The 21,102-nt window shown below is 43.7% G+C and overlaps 1 protein-coding gene across 1 annotated transcript; it reads right to left on the reverse strand.

Annotated features, from left to right (window-relative positions):
* Window positions 1-2,057: 2,057 nt before the first annotated feature.
* On the reverse strand, window positions 2,058-17,158 carry LOC311143830 (NALCN channel auxiliary factor 1-like; the record flags this gene model as incomplete). The annotated part of the gene is made up of 3 exons (XM_084179712.1): window positions 2,058-2,380; window positions 4,361-4,532; window positions 17,081-17,158. The coding sequence occupies 3 exons, from the start codon at window positions 17,156-17,158 to the stop codon at window positions 2,058-2,060; spliced, it is 573 nt and encodes a 190-aa protein (XP_084035838.1).
* Window positions 17,159-21,102: the final 3,944 nt, after the last annotated feature.

Raw genomic sequence — 21,102 nt, forward strand, 5'->3', positions numbered from 1 at the left:
TATGAGCATGATAGCTGTACTTTTGGTTTATGGTTAACATTTACATTTACATCCTTTAGCAGACGCTCTTATCCAGAGCGACTTACAAATTGGAAAGTAGATAGTTTGCTGTTAATTTGTGAATTAATGGCTCAACTTGTTTTAATGCACGTGAATGCACACAACTCTTTGCTCCAAGTATACAGGTTGTATTGTGTAGCTCAGTTGGTAGAGCATGGCACTTGCAACGCCAGGGTTGTGGGTTCAATTCCCACGGGGGACCAGTATGAGAAAATGTATGCACTCACTAACTGTAAGTCGCTCTGGATAAGAACGTCTGCTAAAATATAAATGTATTCCCCAACTCTCCGGGAGGTCATGAATATGAGTGAGACCACAAGTAAACATCAGACAGACCTCACAATGGAGAATGGAACAACAAATGAGCAATGGATGTAAAAGAGGAGAACCACTTTTGAAATTGTTTCTACATTTTTGGAACCTATGGTTGACTAATAGACTCTGGCAAGCCGGCCCTAGCTATACAGCAAACACACATAATCGACAGACATGAGAGTGGAGAATGCTGCAATCAGCAGACATTTGTTAGGCCTGACTCACCTATCTGAACCTGACTCACCTATCCATCAGTTCAGTTCATTATCTAGAAAACAACGGGACAATGAAAGAACAAAAACAGCCCTTAAAGATCGCCTTTTCCTCCAGCTATTGCTAAACATATTGCGAACAGTAATGCTAAAGTCTACCGCTGAGCTTCTCAACCTTACTCTGCCGCATTTAAACATACTCCATACTGGGTCCTACACCTGCCCATTCTATATAGCAACACATGAAACGCCTTGTAATCAAACGCTTACCTTTGAAGGTGTATCCCTAAGCATGCAGTGTCAAATGAGATACCTCAAGCCATACACCCGTCTTTGTGATGTGTGAGTGTGTGTATAAATGTAAATAGAAATAAGCCCTTTACTTAATGTGAGATTTAAGTCACATTTTCTGAAGAAAGCAGTGAAAAACAGAGGACAATGCTACCTTACTGGTGATCTTTTGGGGGTGCAGTAGTGTTCTGTAACACAGAGGGGGGGCTAAGGCTACTCAAAGCAAACCAACAAGGCTGTGAATTTCACATAATGTAAGAGAGACTCCACATGCAAGTACAGAATAGAGTCTACACATCTTGATAAGACAGAACAATAAACACCAAATAGAACAGAAGCTAAAGTAGACCTCCTGTGTGTGGAGTGCTGGGCTGAGAAGATGTCATAGGAAATGGACAGAGTGTGGTAGGGACAGGATTCAGAGAATATTGTGGAATATTGATATATCTAGGGCTGGGTTAAGGGGTTGTCTTCTATATTGAGAGATTGGCCAGTAGTGTAATCTGATGTAATCTGGGTGGGTGTTAATTTGACATGGGATAGTATGTTGATTGAGAACATGAGAACAAATTACTACTCTAACATTTAGAGTGTCCTTTCCTACATCTAAAGAAGGTTTAGGAATGGGAACCCAAATAAGTGGAGACTTCAGAGTGGACACACACATCCACACACACTCACACACACAAGCATGCACACACTCACAACTTTGCTTTTGATACGTGTTATCTATCCTATATCGATGAGACATTTTCCTGCACAAGAGACCAATAAAGAAACAACATAAGGGGCGGAAATTCTAAAAGGAGGAGAGTGAATGTTATCCTGTAGTCAGCCAGTGCAACAAAAAGCCAGAACAGGAACACAGTGTAAAAAAGAGCAGTGAGAGAAACTCAGCAGTGAGGAGGCCTTCGCAGTCAACAAAGGCTGTGGCATTGTCCCACGTTCCCGCCACTGTCATGTTTTTTGTCTCTTTGTTTGTTTGTTAGTCTGTTTGTTTTGATTGATTTGCACGTCTCCAAGTAGTCCCACACCTCCGGAAAGACTCCATTACCAAGAAAGCACGGCGGCTGCAGACGTCCCGTCCACAGCACATAGCATTCCTGACCGAGGCAGAGATGTTTCATATCCTCGTAGCCGCGTGGGTTGCCATGACAACGTAAATCCTCAGCCATCCCATCACTCCTCGTTGGCGGGGGAACTCTCCTCCAGAGGGGTGAGGGAGGCGGGGAGGCCCAGGCCCAGTCCTGTTGCATTGTGGGATGCGGTGAGGGAGGCGACAGTGTGCAGGAGGACCAGGACTAGCAGGCAGAGTTTGAGCCGGCTGTTGCACAGTCTGCATGCGGCCGAAGAACTGAGAGAGGTACGGTGGTGACAGGATGGGTGAGTTCTTTTAAGGGTCCCCCGGGAACGGTTGTTGTCCGCTTCCGGCTGGAAGTCCCACCAGACATCACAGCACTCTGCGTCTGCATCCACGCCCCCAGGGTACTCCTCCAACAGCCCTGCAGAGGAGGAACACACGTTTACTACTCAATATACAACTAGTAGGATAAATGTATTTTTTTGTCAACGCTATTTAGACCATATGCAAACATAGGCTACAGTACCATACACAGTTCTGCTCATCTTAAATCATATCAAGCTTTATTTATACAGCACACTTCAGACTTGGAAAGCAATGCAATGTGCTTTACAGGAAAAAACTAATAAAAAACAATGAAAATGTAAGCTGAAATATTTACTACACAACAAACATAAGATAAAAATCAAAAGAATATACATCTCTTAGCCTTACCCCTTGACACCCCTACAAATATAACGTGTGTGTAAGAAAAATCCTAATCACTCCTAAATCTTGTTTCCAACATTAGTACAAGCATCTGATCCTCTCAAATCAAAAAGTGTCTCGTAGTAGTCTGGTAGAGGCTATAGGTTAATTTTGGATTGGACAATGGATTATCTTCTGTACTCTAACAACCACGACTGTTGCTCCCTCCTTGCGGGCTGTGTGTCTGTGTGTGTCAGTGAGTGGTGTGCATGCTTATGTGAGTGGGTGAACTTGTGAGGAGGGCTAAGTTGTCTCCCACTCTAGACTGTTTGACGTTAAAGAGATTAAAATCTCAAAAACGGTTACAGCTCCGATCTGACAGGCCACGCTTTCAGAGTGTGTGTTTGGAAACACACAAAGGGGTGTACACACACAGACGCATGTAGACACGCGAATGCACACACACACACAGATCAGATGTTTTCAACACTAAGGAAAGCAGCACCAACTCAGCACAAAACAAAATGAATAAGCTTCAGAAGGCACGAATTCATATTATATTTCTGACAGATAAATCAACATGGATTACTAGATCTGTGGCCACTTCGCGGCTGAGCCGTTGTTGCTTATAGACGTTTCCCATTCAGAATATCAACACTTACAGTTGACCCGGGGCAGCTCTAGCAGGGCAGAAATTTTACGAAATGACTTGTTGGAAAGGTGGCATCCTATGACGGTGCCACGTTGAAAGTCACTCTTCAGTAAGGCCATTCTACTGCCAATGTTTGTCTATGGAGATTGCATGGCTATGTGCTCGATTTTTATACACACGTCAGCAACGGGTGTGGCTGAATTAGCCGAATCCACTGATTTGAAGGGTGTCCACATACATTTGTATAGTGTATGTTTGACATACATAATGATGTGTGCTCTACAGCATATCTCACACTACAACAGTTACACTCTGCCATTCGCTTTGTTACTAGTGCCCCAATCAAAACCCATCACTGTGACTTATATTCATCCATTAACTGGCCATCCCTGCATGTACGACATCAAACCCACTGGCTCACATTCATATACATATTCCTCGTGGGCAAGACCCCCGTTTAACTCAGCTCACTACTAAGACTATGACACCACCAACAACAACCTGAGATCCAGCAATTACATAAAGCTGGCAATCCCCAAGACTCTCAGTATCTTTGGGGAAAATGGTTTTCAATTCTCCAATGCTAGAGACTGGACCGTCCTTCAAAAAACTCTGAAACTGAGCTCTTTGATTTAGATTTGATTTGATTTGTGTCCATTGGTACTTTTGAAAACAAACTGTTTTGAGATGTTAACTGATAACTGTATGTGTTTTCTCCCTACCTCTTAAATGCTGCCTATTAATGTCTTACTGACTGTCTTACTGACTCTCTTATTGACTGTTGATTGTATGATATTGTTAGCCTCCTACTTGTGTGTTATACGTGCTGCGCCCGCTCCATGGCAGGTCATCATTGTAAATAAGAATTTGTTCTTAATTGACTTATCAGTATAAATAAAGGTGAAATATTTTGGGTGGGGCATTTTCGTTCCATGAGTTATTTGTAACATATCAGTCCTGTAGTTGAACTCCATGTTCAACAGGGAGTAATCTCCCTATTCAGCCCATTCTGTGTGTCCCTAAGCATATAACCTGTGTACAGTACAGTATATAAGGTTGTACCTGTGCATATAAAACTGGGGCTTCCTCCGTGGATGAGATCGTCGTTGTCAGGCAGGATATAGGGACACCTCTGCTGCACCTCCAGACAGTACTGGCCACATGGGATCCTCTTACTGCAGTGCATCTGGGTGGTCTGGAAGTACTGCGAGCACAGCCAGGGCTTATATACCGTCTAGTAGGAGAAGGATGGGAGGGAGAGAACATATTGATGGGTTAGAAATTGTATTGCCGCTGATGATACACACACACAACGCTCGCATGCTCAAATAAACTCACGCATGTGCACACGCACCATCCGTGACCTCTACTGCAATTGATTAACTTGATTTGATCGTACTTCCTGGTTTCCAGTGCATCTGTAAGGATATGGGTAGAAGGCCATCTCTCGCTCCCTCTCTCTCTCTCTTTCTCTCTCTCTCTCTCTTTCTCTCTCTCTCTCTCTCTGTACGCCACAGGCCTCTCCCTTCCTTTCCTTTCTCATATATTCCTCAGTCCTACATCAATATTTTCATATAGAGTATTCCATAGACCTTCCTATTGTCTTAGATGTACAGTATTCCAAACATTAACCTACACGCTTAGAAAAAAAGGGTTCTTTGGGGTTTTATTTATAACCTTTTGGTTCTTTGGACAAGATTAATGAACCCTTTACTAAAAAAAGGTTGTATGTATGTATTTACAGTGGGGGGAAAAAGTATTTAGTAAGCCACCAATTGTGCAAGTTCTCCCACTTAAAAAGATGAGAGAGGCCTGTAATTTTCATCATAGGCACACGTCAACTATGACAGACAAAATGAGAAAAAAATATCCAGATAATCACATTGTAGGATTTTTTATGAATTTATTTGCAAATTATGGTGGAAAATAAGTATTTGGTCAATAACAAAAGTTTCTCAATACTTTGTTATATACCCTTTGTTGGCAATGACACAGGTCAAACAAGGTTTTCACACACTGTTGCTGGTATTTTGGCCCATTCCTCCATGCAGATCTCCTCTAGAGCAGTGATGTTTTGGGGCTGTCGCTGGGCAACACGGACTTTCAACTCCCTCCAAAGATTTTCTATGGGGTTGAGATCTGGAGACTGGCTAGGCCACTCCAGGACCTTGAAATGCTTCTTACGAAGCCACTCCGTCGTTGCCCGGGCGGTGTGTTTGGGATCATTGTCATGCTGAAAGACCCAGCCACGTTTCATCTTTAATGCCCTTGCTGATGGAAGGAGGTTTTCACTCAAAATCTCACGATACATGGCCCCATTCATTCTTTCCTTTACACGGATCAGTCGTCCTGGTCCCTTTGCAGAAAAACAGCCCCAAAGCATGATGTTTCCACCCCCATGCTTCACAGTAGGTATGGTGTTCTTTGGATGCAACTCAGCATTCTTTATCCTCCAAACACGACGAGTTGAGTTTTTACCAAAAAGTTATATTTTGGTTTCATCTGACCATATGACATTCTCCCAATCCTCTTCTGGATCATCCAAATGCACTCTAGCAAACTTCAGACAGGCCTGGACATGTACTGGCTTAAGCAGGGGGACACGTCTGGCATTGCAGGATTTGAGTCCCTGGCGGCGTAGTGTGTTACTGATGGTAGGCTTTGTTACTTTGGTCCCAGCTCTCTGCAGGTCATTCACTTGGTCCCCCCGTGTGGTTCTGGGATTTTTGCTCACCGTTCTTGTGAGCATTTTGACCCCACGGGGTGAGATCTTGCGTGGAGCCCCAGATCGTGGGAGATTATCAGTGGTCTTGTATGTCTTCCATTTCCTAATAATTGCTCCCACAGTTGATTTCTTCAAACCAAGCTGCTTACCTATTGCAGATTCAGTCTTCCCAGCCTGGTGCAGGTCTACCATTTTGTTTCTGGTGTCCTTTGACAGCTCTTTGGTCTTGGCCATAGTGAAGTTTGGAGTGTGACTGTTTGAGGTTGTGGACAGGTGTCTGTTATTCTGATAACAAGTTCAAACAGGTGCCATTAATACAGGTAACGAGTGGAGGACAGAGGAGCCTCTTAAAGAATAAGTTACAGGTCTGTGAGAGCCAGAAATCTTGCTTGTTTGTAGGTGACCAAATACTTATTTCCACCATAATTTGCAAATAAATTCATTAAAAATCCTACAATGTAATTTTCTGGAAAAAAAAGTCTCAATTTGTCTGTCATAGTTGACGTGTACCTATGATGAAAATTACAGGCCTCCCTCATCTTTTTAAGTGGGAGAACTTGCACAACCGGTGGCTGACTAAATACTTTTTTCCCCCACTGTACCCAGTGAAGGCAAAGAGCCTTGAGGTTTCTAACCCTACCCCAGAGTGTAATGGGGATCTTAGAAATCAACAGCTAATAAAAGCTAACCCAGTCACATCAAACTCTGAAATGACAGCTAACATTCCCTTTTCATTTGTTTGAACTGTTTTCCGTTGACAATTGTATCCATATTAATGATGCTGCTGCATGATTTCGCCTGATCAGAAAAATGGCTAGCAGACGTCTGACACCGTTAGCTCTGTTGCCGAGGTCTGAGTGGCAAACACCAAGGTTCATACAAACCTGTGCTATTGCAATTTCAAACTAAATGCTAGCTAGAAGCAAGAGGAAATAATGTGTTTAGTAAAAGCATACAATCAGATAAAAAAGTGGTTCTATATCAAACCTTTTGCATTGGTCAATTAAAATGTTTACTGGCATTCCGATTAAAAAAGCAACTGCCAATCGATTCCAGCACAATAATACAAGAGGATGGTGGTTGAACCAATTTGCAAGTAGCCTACCAATAAGCACGTTATATTTCAATGTATTAAGGTAAGCAAAGTTGATTATTTAATTCAAATATATGAAGCCAAAGTCATATCATAAAATATAGGCTAGATAAATGAAGTTGAAATGTTATTAGAATTTGAGCACATTTGTAAGCTAGCTAGCTAACTTAACTAGCTAAACAGAAAAGGCTATTTTAATTTGCCACGTTACAAGCTAGCCAGGTAACTCTTTAAAATATTTTTTTTTTTTGTATTATGGGAAATGCCAAGTAGAGTTACAGACCCAGCCTGATATTGGCAATTAGCTAATTGTTTCTTTTATTTCAGTATTTCAGTGTGGAGTCAATTGAGGGGACTAGCCTATGTTTTATGAAGCCATTAAAGACTGTTGCTGACTGAGAGGAGGCATGTATAAATTATTTCAAATAAATTATGTATAATAAGTCTTGGTGATTCAATAGCCTAGTTAATCATTACATGACTTTAACACACTATTTTTTTTCCTTCTAAATCTGGCAGTAACCCAGAACAATCAGAGGAAGAGGATATCTCTTTTGGCTGGCGCTGACAACAACTGCATGTAAGTTGTTCTTCTACATCATAGTAATTATATGTCTGCATAGCATTTTGTCTTAATTTTGGCAGATTAACTCATGCTTATTTCTGGAGATTAACTCGTGTTTATTTCTTAAGATTAACTCATGTTTATTTCTGGAGATTAACTCGTGTTTATTTCTGGAGATTAACTCATGTTTATTTCTGGAGATTAACTCATGTTTATTTCTGGAGATTAACTCATGTTTATTTCTGGAGATTAACTCATGTTTATTTCTGGAGATTAACTCATGTTTATTTCTGGAGATTAACTCATGTTTATTTCTGGAAATTAACTTGTGTTTTTGCTAATTTTTTCTTGTTCTATGGAACCAGTCAAGCAGGTAGCCCAGCGGCTAAGGAGTTGGACCTATGGCAGGAGTTGAACCTGTGGCTGAAAGGTGGCCGGTTTGAATCCCGGGCAGGTTGCTGAAAAAAAAAAAACGGGTGGAATTGATCTGACAACTGGAGAGCTGCTGGGTTCACATCCTCAAAACATTCAACTACTGTTGGGCCCTTGTGCAAGGCCCCTAACTCCACAACATGCTCTCCAACCATGGATGCTGCATGCAGCTTGAACCTGTGCTTGTCTCAACTGTATGTGTGAGGTCTACTGTTTGGGGGGGTTGAGAACTGAGCAGAAGACACATTTTTGTTGTTCACTGTAACTAATGGACAAAGTATATTGTAATGTATTGTAAAGAAGTCAGCCGGAGTTGACGTGGGCCATCATTCAAACAAAGTTTGAGGTTTGAGGTTTTATTTATTCGCACCAAAGAAAAGAAGTGAAAGACAAAACAGTATAGATAAAAAACTGGTAAAGATGGTGTGCAGGTGAGGTTAGAAGCCCAAAAGGGCTGATATGAAAACCACACAACACATACAAGTACAAAAAAACAAATTTCAATCAGTTAAACAAAACATGTTCATTACAATTGCACATGATCTACTCAGTATACAAGAAAAACCATTTTTGATTATGTGTGTGTGTGTGTGTGTGTGTGTGTGTGTGTGTGTGTGTGTGTGTGTGTGTGTGTGTGTGTGTGTGTGTGTGTGTGTGTGTGAGAGTGAGTGTGAGAGTTAGGCTACATGGAGGTGATTATTGGGTAGTTTGGTTCATCAGGCTGACCCCCAGTCTTTGCTTGAAGTTATTGAGGGATGATGATGTTTTGGCAATGTGAAGATAAGAATTCCAGAGTATGGTACCTCTGTATCTGATAGAGAATATGTGAGGTGTGGCGGTGGGGAGGGTGAAGGTTTTCGCAGTGTCTTGTGTTATAAAGATGGATTTCAGAATTAACCTGAAAGAATCCATTGAATGGTTGAGGTAAACTGTATGGAAGGTATGAGATGCCTCCCTGGCCACCAGTGCATATTTTCAAACTATAAATTCTAAACACTATGCTGGTATTCTTTTTTCCATTATTTAATTGTTTATTAAATTACATTATTAGCTCAAAATATTGCTATTTAATAGAAGTAGCCATAATTCATAAATGGCACCATGCAGGGTTCTATATGCAACCATTTCGGTTCAGTGAAGAAGAACCTCTAGGGTTCTGATCAAAGAACCCTATAAAAGGGTTATATATAGAAGTTTTAGAGGTTCCATATATGAAGAAAGAGATAGAACCCTTTTTGGTTTTATAAGGAACCTTTTTTTCTAAGAGTGTATTGTACATAATCCACCCTACACACAGTACACAATGAATTCCATTGACCTATTGCCTCTAAGACATATGCCAGCCAGGGGCCTTCCTATTCTCTAACACAGATTTTCCAGGTCTCCCTGGGCTATATTCCCTGGGCTCCTCATCTCAACCCCTGCCGTCATGGAGTTACGATAAGCCCTCTGTCCCTACATGGTGTAGGGTGGAGCTGTCACCTGTCAGCGAGTGTGTTTCCTAACTCTCCACGCTGCTCCGGGTCGCCTTGCGGCTGTGGTAATTAGCCGGTGGTTCTGGTGAATCACTCAGAGCTCGTCGGAGGAAGCGCAGAGCGCTAGGCGAGTTAGCCCCACCGTGGGCTAACTGTCATACCTCAATACACTGAACTCAATCAGATCATGTCGCTCCTCTCCACAGATGAAGTGTTTATCCTGTGCAGTGTTGTAAAGTACTTAAGTAAAAATACTTTTAAGTACTACTTAAGTATTTGTTTGTGTATCTGTACTTTACTTTACTATTCATATTTTTTTACGTTTACTTTTACTCCACTACATTCATAAATAAAATAATGTGCTTTTTACTCCATACATTTTTCCTGACACCCAAAAGTACTTGTTACATTTCGAATGAGCTAACATTAATCTCTCCTGACTCAAAGTGGAGAGATTGACTTCATCACTACTTGTATTTGTGAGAGGTATTGACATGTTGAATGCACCGAGCTGTCTGTTTGAACTACTGGCACACAGCTCGGACACCCATGCATACCCCACAAGACATGCCACCAGAGGTCTCTTCACAATCCCCAAATCCAGAACAGACTACGGGAGGCGCACAGTACTACTACATAGAGCCATGACTATATGGAACTCTATTCCACATCAAGTAACTAATTCAAGCTGTAAAATTAGATTAAAAAACAGATAAAAATACACCTTTTGGAACAGCAGGGACTATGAAGAAACATAAACACTGGCACAGACACACATACACATGATAAGACACGCACTCTACACACACATACACATGGATGATGTATTGTAAATATGTGGTAGTGGCCTGAGGGAACACACTAAATGTATTCGGTAAAGTGTTATGAAATGTAATGTCATGTAATATTTTGAATTGTATATAACTGCCTTAATGTTGCTGGACCCCAGGAAGAGTAGCTGCTGCCTTGGCAACAGCTAATGGGGTTCCTTAATATATACAAAATACAAATGCTTAGCAGGATAGGAAAATTGTCTAATTAACACACTTATCAAAAGAACATCCCTGGTCATCCCTACTGCCTCTGATCTGTCGGACTCACTAAACACAAAAGTTTGTTTGTAAATGATGTCTGAGTGTTGGAGTGTGTCCCTGGCTATCCATACATATAAATAATTGTGCCTACTGGTTTGCTTAATATAATGAATGTGAAATGATTTATACTTTTAATTTTGTTACTTAAGTATATTTTAGCAATTACATTTACTTTCGATACTTAAGTATATTTAAAACCAAATACTTTTAGACTTTTACTCAAGTAGTATTTTACTGGGTGACTTTCACTTTTACTTTAGTCATTTTCTATTAAGGTATCTTTACCTTTACTCAAGTATGACAATTAAGTTATTTTTCCACCACTGAGTGTGTGTGTGTGTGTGTGAGTGTGTGTGTGTCTCTTGTTTAAATGATGTGACTCACAATGTGCTCTTTATTAAATATCAAAGTGTAAATCCTCTGGCGGCATTTGATGTGATGTGAAAATAAGACAAATGGAAATCTATAGAAACAGTATGCCAGGCATAAGCACATAGAAGAGGGGGAATCTATTTGCTCAGTCATACACACACACACACACACACACACACACACACACACACACACACAAACCTGATGCGTTCGGCACAATGGACAGCGCTGTAACTAACTAATCATTGAATTCCAGATGGATGGGAGATAAGAGTGATTCGACCAGATACACACATTGCCCTTCTCTCTGCGCTGAGCTGCTGTCAGTGTGTGAATGTCACATCAGTAAATATCATCATGTCATTATGTTAATGTCACATCCTCATCTACACATTATCACTGATAATTCCACGGTCATTGTGTGTTTGTGTGTGTGCGTGTGTGTGTGTGTGTGTGAGTTTGACATTATACATGGACCACTTGTTGTATTGGTGTCTGACCACTGGGTGGCGACAGAGCAATGGATACAAGCTTGGCAAAGGCATAAGATTTCTCTCACTCAGCAATGTGTATTACACAGACAATGTGTGTGTGTGTGTGTGTAGTTATTCTTCAATTCTCCCAGTCAGTAGTATCTCTTATTCCAAAGTCAAAGCCGATCGTGTCCCTTCTCCTGGGGCTTAGACGTGGATAAAGAATCAGGCTAGATAATCAATAACATCCCATATTTTACATTTACATTTTAGTCATTTAGCAGACGCTCTTATCCAGAGCGACTTACAGGAGCAATTAGGGTTAAGTGCCTTGCTCAAGGGCACATTAACGTCATTTAGCAGACGCTCTTAGCCAGAGCGACTCACAAATTGGTGCGTTCACCCTATAGCCAGTGGGATAACCACTTTACAATTGGGGGGGGGGGGGGGGGGGGGGGAGATTATATATGCCTCCTAATACCAAATCTGTAACACTCAGGATTTAGGCCAAACACATCATTTAAAGTGCAGAAGAAAAGGCAGATATTGGATAAAAGCTAAAGCATATCCATAGGCCAGTATTAGCGCTGTTAGCTAGCAACATGTTACAGGAGGGGGTTGCAGTTCCGCAGCGACCCACTAGGTGTCATCCTCCAACAACCTTAGGCACCTCCTCAATCACAGTCTGGACTAATCATTATCTTATTGGTGTCACCTGTGTCTACCTGTTCAGATGTGTATTTATGCCCTCACTTCCCTGTTTTCCCTTGCTCTGTTTTCTCTGCTAGTTCTCGATGCCAAACAGTACTAATCAGTGTCTGATCGCGAGACATATGTACAGGTACTTGAGAAGTGTTCTCCCTGTTTCATTGTTGTTTTCAGTCATAGTTAGTATTTCATATGTTTGCTGTCAGCCTGTTTTTGGAGACCAATTTTCTCCTACTTTATTTTATCGTGACAAGTCCGTTATTTTGTATCCTGGTTTTCGTACCACCAGTAAAGATCCTTGTTTCACCATCTCTGCCTACTGCCTACTGTCTATCCTGCACCGCACCTGGGTCATACCTCACACCAACCCTTACAGCAACGTGGATTCAGGTTTGCAGTGTTGCTGCTGCTGTGAGCAGTGCAGATGCTAGTGACGGTTATTGTAGTGCTTCTGCAGGGCTAGCCTTGCATAGGGCTCTGGTGCAATATAGGGTCCTCTCTCTCCTCTCACTTTCTCCCCACTCTCTATCTCCCCACCCACTCTTTCACTGCCTCTCTCTCCCTCCCCCTCTCTCCCTCCCCCTCTCTCCCTGTCTCTCTCTCTCCCTCCTTTTCTCTCTCTCTCCTCCTCTATATCTTTCCCCCGCTCTCTTCTCTTCCATCCTTTCTCTCTCTGTGCCCTAGTTAGAGAGCCACACGGCTGTTTTCTGAGGGAACTCCAGACAAGAGCCCATCAGTCTGAGAGAGAGAGAGTTTTCTGCCTGGTACTTGTACTATTGATATCTTGGCAGAAACATCAACACACTTCAATCAACCATCCTAGCATGCTCAAGGTCAACATTAGTTGCCTTCTTATTTCTTTGTCATACTCGCTGTTTCATCTTTCTCAAACGTTCATTTTCTTTAATTCCTTATTTCCTTCTCCCTCTTTCTTTATCTCTATCTCTCTTCTCCCCATCCTCCCTTCTCCGTATCCGTTAGTGTCTTGTCTTGGTCTCCTTGGCAAGCTGCAATGTTAGCTAGCTAAGCTGTTCTCCTGGATTGCATTATTCCATTACGATTAGCCTAATAAGGTTGTAATTGACGGAGGGCCCTTTCAGCACCCCGTAGTATTGGTTTTACCAGGCCTCGGGTGGCCCTGCCTTGTCAGAGCTTAGTTTTTTATGTTTTATCTGTGCTCCTGCACCCCCCTGCTCCCCTGTACATGGGGTAAACTACTGACTGGGGCTGGAGGGAGGGAGGGCATGAGAACACATCGGATTACTGCAGTCTTGCACTCCTCACGCACCCTGTCTCGACGCACCCTACCACCACCATTTACTGTAAAACACAGTTTGTAAAAACTCAGTCATTTACTGTAAAACACAGTCATTTACTGTAAAACACCATCATTTACTGTAAAACACAGTCACAACCGCGTTTCCTCATCTGCTATTCCTTTGTTTGAAATGATCTACAGTACAGTACATTGGAATATACCCTCAATTATCTACAGTACACTACGTTGGAATAAACCCTCAATTGTCTACAGTACATTGTAATAAACACTCAATTTTCTACAGTACGTTGTTATCTACAGTAAACAATACTCAAGTAACACAGAGTACAGAAATAAATGGACTAGAGCGGGGTTTCCTAATCCGTACCTCAGGGACCCTCAGGGTTACACATTTTTGTTCTAGTCTAGCACTAGCACACCTTACTCAACTAGTCAATGGCTTGATAATTAGTTGACTAGTTGAATATGGTGTGCTACTGCTGAGCTGAAAGAAAGTATTAAACCCTAGTAGTCCCAGAGGAACATATTGGGAAATACCGGATCAGAGAAAACAGAATAAAATACAAAACTATTTGTTATAGTGTACAATTCCTGAGGTGACCTGAGCAGACTAGCAGTGGATCCAATATGAAATGTAAAGGGTGAAAGGTCAAATGGAGGTTACACTACTGCAGGAGGCAGCATGTAAGTCAGCACCTCATTTCCCACAGTGCTCTCTGAGCACTAGCAGCAATGCCCCCTGGGAGCTCTAGTACAAACCATGGGTGAGGGGTCACATACCAATTTCCAACCTCATGGATGGCTACACACACACCAACACACACACAGAAACACGCTGATATAAGCAAACAAACGGCCAACCACAGAGAAGGATACGCTCGATGAAAGTAATCAAGCATGAACGTAAACAACCAGCAAAGACCAACAACACATCTCTGCAGGCATGTCCACCAGCTTCAAACAGCTGAAAATACGATTTTTTTAACTTATTGAAATAATATTTTGCAGCTATTTAGATGGTTCTCTACACTATACATTTCTGGTGTTGTTCATAACCTGAAATTAGGTAACCAATGTATAATTATAGCAACCAGGTGATGGCAGAGCCATATCTACATTTTGGCAGCAGGTAGCCTAGTGGTTAAGAGCATTGGGCCAGTAACCAAAATGTTGCTGGTTCGAATCCCCAAGCTGACAAGGTGAAGATCTGTTGATGTGCCCTTGAGCAAGGCACTGAACCCCAATTGCTCTGGATAAGAGTGTCTGCTAAATGACTAAAATGTAAATGTTGAATGCTTGCCGCTGTTGTTGGTTTGAGGAGATTACTGCAGCCTTCCAATTTGACAACAAGAGACGGACCGGCTTTGGTTGACAAATAGAAAAGCTGCACCATCAGAATGCACATTTTCTTGAGGGAAATATTGTGAAACACTAACATTCCACTATTACTGCAGATATATGAAGGGCACTTTCAGCAAACATATTGTATGATGCTCCTTTATCATGATTACCAATTAGTTTAGCTATTTACATTATAAGTAAAAACATTGCATTGAGTTTGCAGAGGCTAAGCTTACTACAAACTCATTGTTGACTTGGCATTATAAAAATCACCTGATTCTACCAAATCAACTGACACTACCACATGCACAAAGCAAGGTTAGCCAAACCAATAATACAGTGTATGTACTGTATTTAGCAGTGTTTAATGAACCAGCTTAGCCACTGGAGGAGAAGACTGGCTAGCACACAGCCTGTAGACACACGACAGTAACTGTAGCAGAACTAATCATCTTAAGAAGAGGACCAGTGTATAGGGAATGAATGGGCAGATTTAGTCAAAGCGTTTAGCACAGCCAATGTGAACACAATAGAGGAAAAAATGGGGTAGCTAGCTAGGCTGCAAGCAGGCAGGCAGGCAGGCAGACTGTAATGCAGAAGCAAACACCACTGATTGGAATGGAAGTGAAGCAAAAAGCCCTACAACACATACTTCCTGAGTGGCACATCTTCAATTAAACACATGCTACATTTGAATGGGTATGACAAAACAGGAGGGCTGTTTTCTCAAGCCTGAACTGAGGCTAGAGAGATATATTCACCTGTTGCTTCTACTGGAAAAAAAAAACCTGACGCACACACCTCTTTTAATAAGAGCAGCTTATTTGGCAGTGTAAAGCAATGCTAATTTTATTACCGCACAGCAAGGGCCCCATTATACATTTTTACATTTTATTCATTTAGCAGACGCTCTTATCCAGAGCAACTTACAGTTAGTGAGTGCATACATTTTTCATACTGGCCCCCCATGGGAATCGACCCCACAACCCTGGCGTTGCAAGCGCCATGCTCTACCAACTGAGCTACAGGAGGCCTATTCTATTATACAGAGTGGAGTTATTAAATACAAGAAACACACACACACACACACACACACACATGCAGATAGCCTAGTGGTTAAGATTGTAGGGCCAGTAACCGAAAGGTTGCTGGTTTGAATCCTCGAGCACAATAGGTGTAAATTCTGTCTATGTGCCCTTGAGCAAGGCACCTAATCCTAATTCCTCTTGTAAATTGCCCTGATTAAGTGCATCTGCTAAATCACGTACATATACATCTGATGCTTTCAGTACCATGTATTTCTGAGAATTGCTGAACTATATTTATCCATAGGTTAATTCAGGTGACTGTATCAGACGTGCTCTGAAATGCTTCAGTGTGGTCCGTCCTGTCAGCGTCGATGTCAGGCGTGCTCAATAAAGCCATGACACAGACTCTGTCACGCCTACTCCCGTTCCCTCTCTCTGGCGCTCAATGTCGCCAGTCTACTAACCACCGGTCCTGGCAACCCACATTACGCACACCTGACAACCATCATTACTCATACCTGCTCTCCATCGTTATGCACACCTGGACTTCCTCATTACCGTGAGGAGCTGGGTTCTTATGAGAGATTCATGGCTCTGTTCAGGGCGGTCTTCGACCATCCTCCAGAGGGCAGAAAGGGAGGTGAGTGACTTTTCCAACTCCAGCAGGGTGCCCAGACTGCTGCAGAGTACGCCCTCACCTTTCGGACTGTGACAGCCTCCAGCGGATGGAATGAGCCGGCGCTCCGCACTTTATTCCGCAGTGGACTGCACGAGGAGGTCCAGACAGAGTTGGCATGTTTGGATGACAAAATATTATTGGACGCTCTCATCGTGATGGCCATCCGTCTGGATAACCTTCATCGGGAGAGCCCGGGGTCCACTAGAGCAGAGGGGAGGCCCCGTGACCTTCTGTCTCCCAGGGTAGGTGTGAGTATTCCATTATCATTGTTTTCCGCCAAACCCTTTCTGGTTCCCATTTCACTGGCTGGCTGTCCCTCAAGTGTTGTCTCTACAGCTCTACAGGACTCCGATGCCGCTGGGAACTTAATCGACCAGGCCCTCGCCTCCTCTCTGAACATAACTTCATACTCGCTCTCCTCTCCTTTTCCTGTCCAAGCCCTGGATACGCGGCCATTGGGATCCGGCACAATTACGCACATCACAGCACCACTCACCCTCACCGTGGGACCCATGTACCAGGAAAGCCATTCCTTCCTCATCACCACCGCACCCGTACACAAAGTCCTCCTCGGCCTCCCGTGGCTCCAACTTCATAACCCCACCATCTCCTGATCGAGGATGAGAATCACCGCCTGGGGACCAGGAACCCAGCGGACCTGCTTTCCTGCACCCTGTGGTTCCACGTTGGTGGAGGGTCCTGTGAGTGCCCTCCAGCCTATCAGTCTGTCCTCCCGAATCGTTGGCCCCGTGTGTTGGAACGTAGATGTGGACATCTGCCAGGCTTTGGAGAGGAAACCCACTTCTGCTACATGCCCTCCAGACCGCATCTTCATCCCCACAGGGGTGAGAGATCAACTGTTGACCTGGGCACACACATCCCTCGCCGCTGGACACCCAGGTATCACCCGCACCATCCAATCCATCTCCAATAAATACTGGTGGCCCACCTTGGCGCAGGACATCGCCCACTATGTCAACTGATGCACCGTATGTATCCAATCCAAATCTCCCCGGCACGATCCAGCAGGGAACTTCTTCCCCTTCCCGTGCTTCAGCTGCCTTGGTCAAATCTGTCCATAGACTTTGAAACTGATCTCCCCCTTTCTGATGGTTTTACCACTATTATGGTCGTTGTTGACAGATTCTCTAAATCCTGCTGTTTTATCCCTCTCTCAGGTCTACCTACCGCTCTCCAGGTCGCTGAGGCACTATTCAAGCAATTCTTCCGGCACTATGGCCTTCTGGAGGACAATTGGTCCCCAATTCAGGTCGCAGGTCTGGAAAGCCTTTATGGAGAAGCTGGGGACCACGGTCAGCCTTACATCCGGGTACCGGCCTCAGTCCAAAGGGCAGGTGGAGAGGACCAACCAGGAGCTGGGGAGGTTCCTAAGGAGTCACTGCCAGGACCAGCAGGGGGAGTGGGCTTGGTTCCTTCCCTGGTCGGAATACACCCAGAACTCACTTCGTCACTCCTCCACTGGGCTGACTCCCTTCCAGAGCGTCCTGGGATATTAGCCGGCCCTGGCTCCGTGGACTCCGAGCCAGACCGAGGCCCCTGCAGTGGATGAGTGGTTCCGACGCGCAGAGGAGGTGTGGAACGCCGCCCATGTGAGGCTCCAGAGCGCTGTCCGCCGTCAGAGAGGATCGTGCAGACCGCCACCGCAGTGCGGCCCCGTGTTTCATCCTGGTGATTGGGTCTGGCTCTCCACCAGGAACCTCCCGCTCCACCCGCAGGAAGCTGAGCCCCCGGTTTGTGGGGCCCTTCAAGGCCCTCCGGAGGGTTAATGTGGTAACTTACCATTTACAACTCCCCACCAACTACCGCATCTCACCCTCTTTTCACGTTTCCCTCCTCAGGCCGGTGGTTCCTGGTCCCCTTGCTGATGCCGTCCCCCGTGACACCCCTCCGCCTCCCCTGGACATCGATGGGTCCCCTGCCTATGCCGTCAGGTCCCTACTGGACTCCCGACGTAGTGGGGGTCGGCTTCAGTACCTGGTGGACTGTGAGGGGTACGCCCCAGAGGAGCGCTGTTGGGTTCCGGCGGCTGACATCCTGGAACCCAACATTGTCCCGGATTTCCATCTCCGCGTCCAGACTGGCCCGCTCCTCGCCCTCGGGATCGTTCTACTGGCCGGCGTCGTCCTGCGGCTGGAGCCGCACGTCGGTGGGGCGGTACTGTCACGCCTTCTCCCGTTCCCTCTCTCTGGCGCTCGACGTCGCTGGGCTACTAAACACAGGTCCTGGCATGCCAGATTACACATACCTGCTCCCCATCGTTATGCACACCTGGACTTCATCATTACCTTGATTACTTCCCCTTTATTTAGCCCTCAGTAGCTCAGTCATCAGGCAGTATTGGTTTTGTTCACGTTCAGTACACTTCTCCTGTTTTGTTTATCTGCTTATTCTCATCATTAAGCTCACCTTCTGCACCTGCTTCCTGACTCCTAGCGTTTACGTTACAGACTCAAAATGACCATACTATAGACTCTAATGCAGAGCGTATGGGTAGAGTAGAGAGAGGCTCAGGCATCTAACTGTCTGTCTCCATGCCTGTACTGTCTCACTGTACCACAGAGATCAATAGACATGGGCATTTACACTGATAAGATAAAACCAAACTGAAATCCAGTCACAAGGAGAGAGGGAGGGAGAGAGGGAGAGAAACAGGGGTGAGGGAAATGAGACCAAGAGGGAGTGAACAGAAAATAGGATATAGGAACCGGCAGTATGAACACTGTAGTCAACACATAACTGAACATACACACTTTAGTCTACACCATTGGAGGCTCCTTAGAGGAGGAAGGGGTGCACCATCCTCCTCAGTGAATTTCAGAAAAATTTAAATAGTGAAACTTTAAAAAAGTTATACTTTTTAGATAGAACTATACTAAATATATTTACGTCACCAAATAATTGATTAAAACACACTTTTACAATGATGGTCTACAGTAGCCTCAACAGCACCCTGTAGGGTAGCACAATGGTGTAGCTCACCTCCTTCTCACCTCCTTCCATAGACTTACACAGTAATTATGACAACTTCCGGAGGACGTCCTCCAACCTATCACAGGTCTTGCGGCATGAACTGACACGTTGTCCACCCAATCAAAGGATCAGAGAATTAATCTAGTACTGAAAGCATAAGCTACAGCTAGGTAGCACTGCAGTGCATAAAATGTGTTGAGTAGTTGACTCAAAGAGAGAGAAAGACAATAGTTGAACGGTTCTGAACAAATTAATTTATTCAGAAATTAGAGAGAGAACTAGCTATATTTCATATTTTTTTCACTTTCACTTTCAATTACTTAGCTGGCAAATGCAGCTAGCTGGTTTAGCCTACTCAAACACCTGGCTCAAACAGAGAGGGATGCTATGTTAGCTAGCTGGCTATGGCTATCCAACACTGGAACTCTTCCAAGTCAAGGTAAGCTTTTGGTTTATTAATTTATTGCCACCGGGGCCCACCGGTGTAACTGCTAAACTGCTTGCTGTACTGCATGATTGTAGCAGGTTGCTCTAGTAGCTATGTTGTCTATGACGTTCGCTAATATGGTGACAACGATGTAGGCTGTGTGTAGCGGTTAGCGGTTAGGATAAAAATGGTTTGGCTTGGAAAGTTTTTTTTTGCCTGGTCACAGACAGCTGATGTGTTGTGCACTGAAGTCCACAAGCAAAGGGAAAAGGTGAGAGGGGGAGAGCGCGTAGATGTGATAAGGAACTATACAACGATCAAAGGGATCATGCTGTTTTTATGTGGCTGCTATGAAAGTGAATTGTGTTTGTGTGTGATCACGGGTGTATTCATTCTGCCGATTCTGTTGAAAAACTCTTCTTAAATGGAAGCAAACGGAACAAAATGGGGATAAATATACCTGAATTTGTCCAATAGAAACTCTTGTTTGCAACTGTTGGACTAATGATTACACCCTAGATCAGCTAGATGCAGGCAAACATGTGCAATGCGGTATTGAATGTGTCAATGTCTGTCCCCTTGACACAAATGTCTCTCTACCTGTGCACCTAGGTTGTATACTTTCATTCACATGATGGGTATAGCGACAATTAGAGTATCATGTAGTAGCCTAAACCTATCGACGTTACATTGAGCTGGGTGAATGGAATATGAATGACAGTCATCCAACATGCTGTAATAGAAATAAGGCCATACTCATTAAAATAATCATCTTAAACGGCACCGACCGCCACTGGTCTACACATAACTGAACATACACACTGTAGTCTACACATAACTGAACATACACACAGACACACACACACACACACACATGCAGCTTGTTTCATAGTAAACTAAATGTATTCTGTTTGATTAATCAAGGTTATGTGGTGTAAGATAGTATTATAATGCTGACACAAACATAATTAATTTGACAAAGATAATTATCAGGAGGAGCCTACTGTGAGTAGGAGTGATTCATCAATATTCACCTCAGTGATACAGGCTGCCGTTAGCTTAACCACACTTCTCTACAATGTACTACCATCTGGGGGATACACTCTTAGACAAAAAGGGTTC

The sequence above is a fragment of the Coregonus lavaretus genome (assembly GCF_964263955.1).
Source record: "Coregonus lavaretus genome assembly, chromosome: 16".
Taxonomy (NCBI): Eukaryota; Metazoa; Chordata; class Actinopteri; order Salmoniformes; family Salmonidae; genus Coregonus; species Coregonus lavaretus.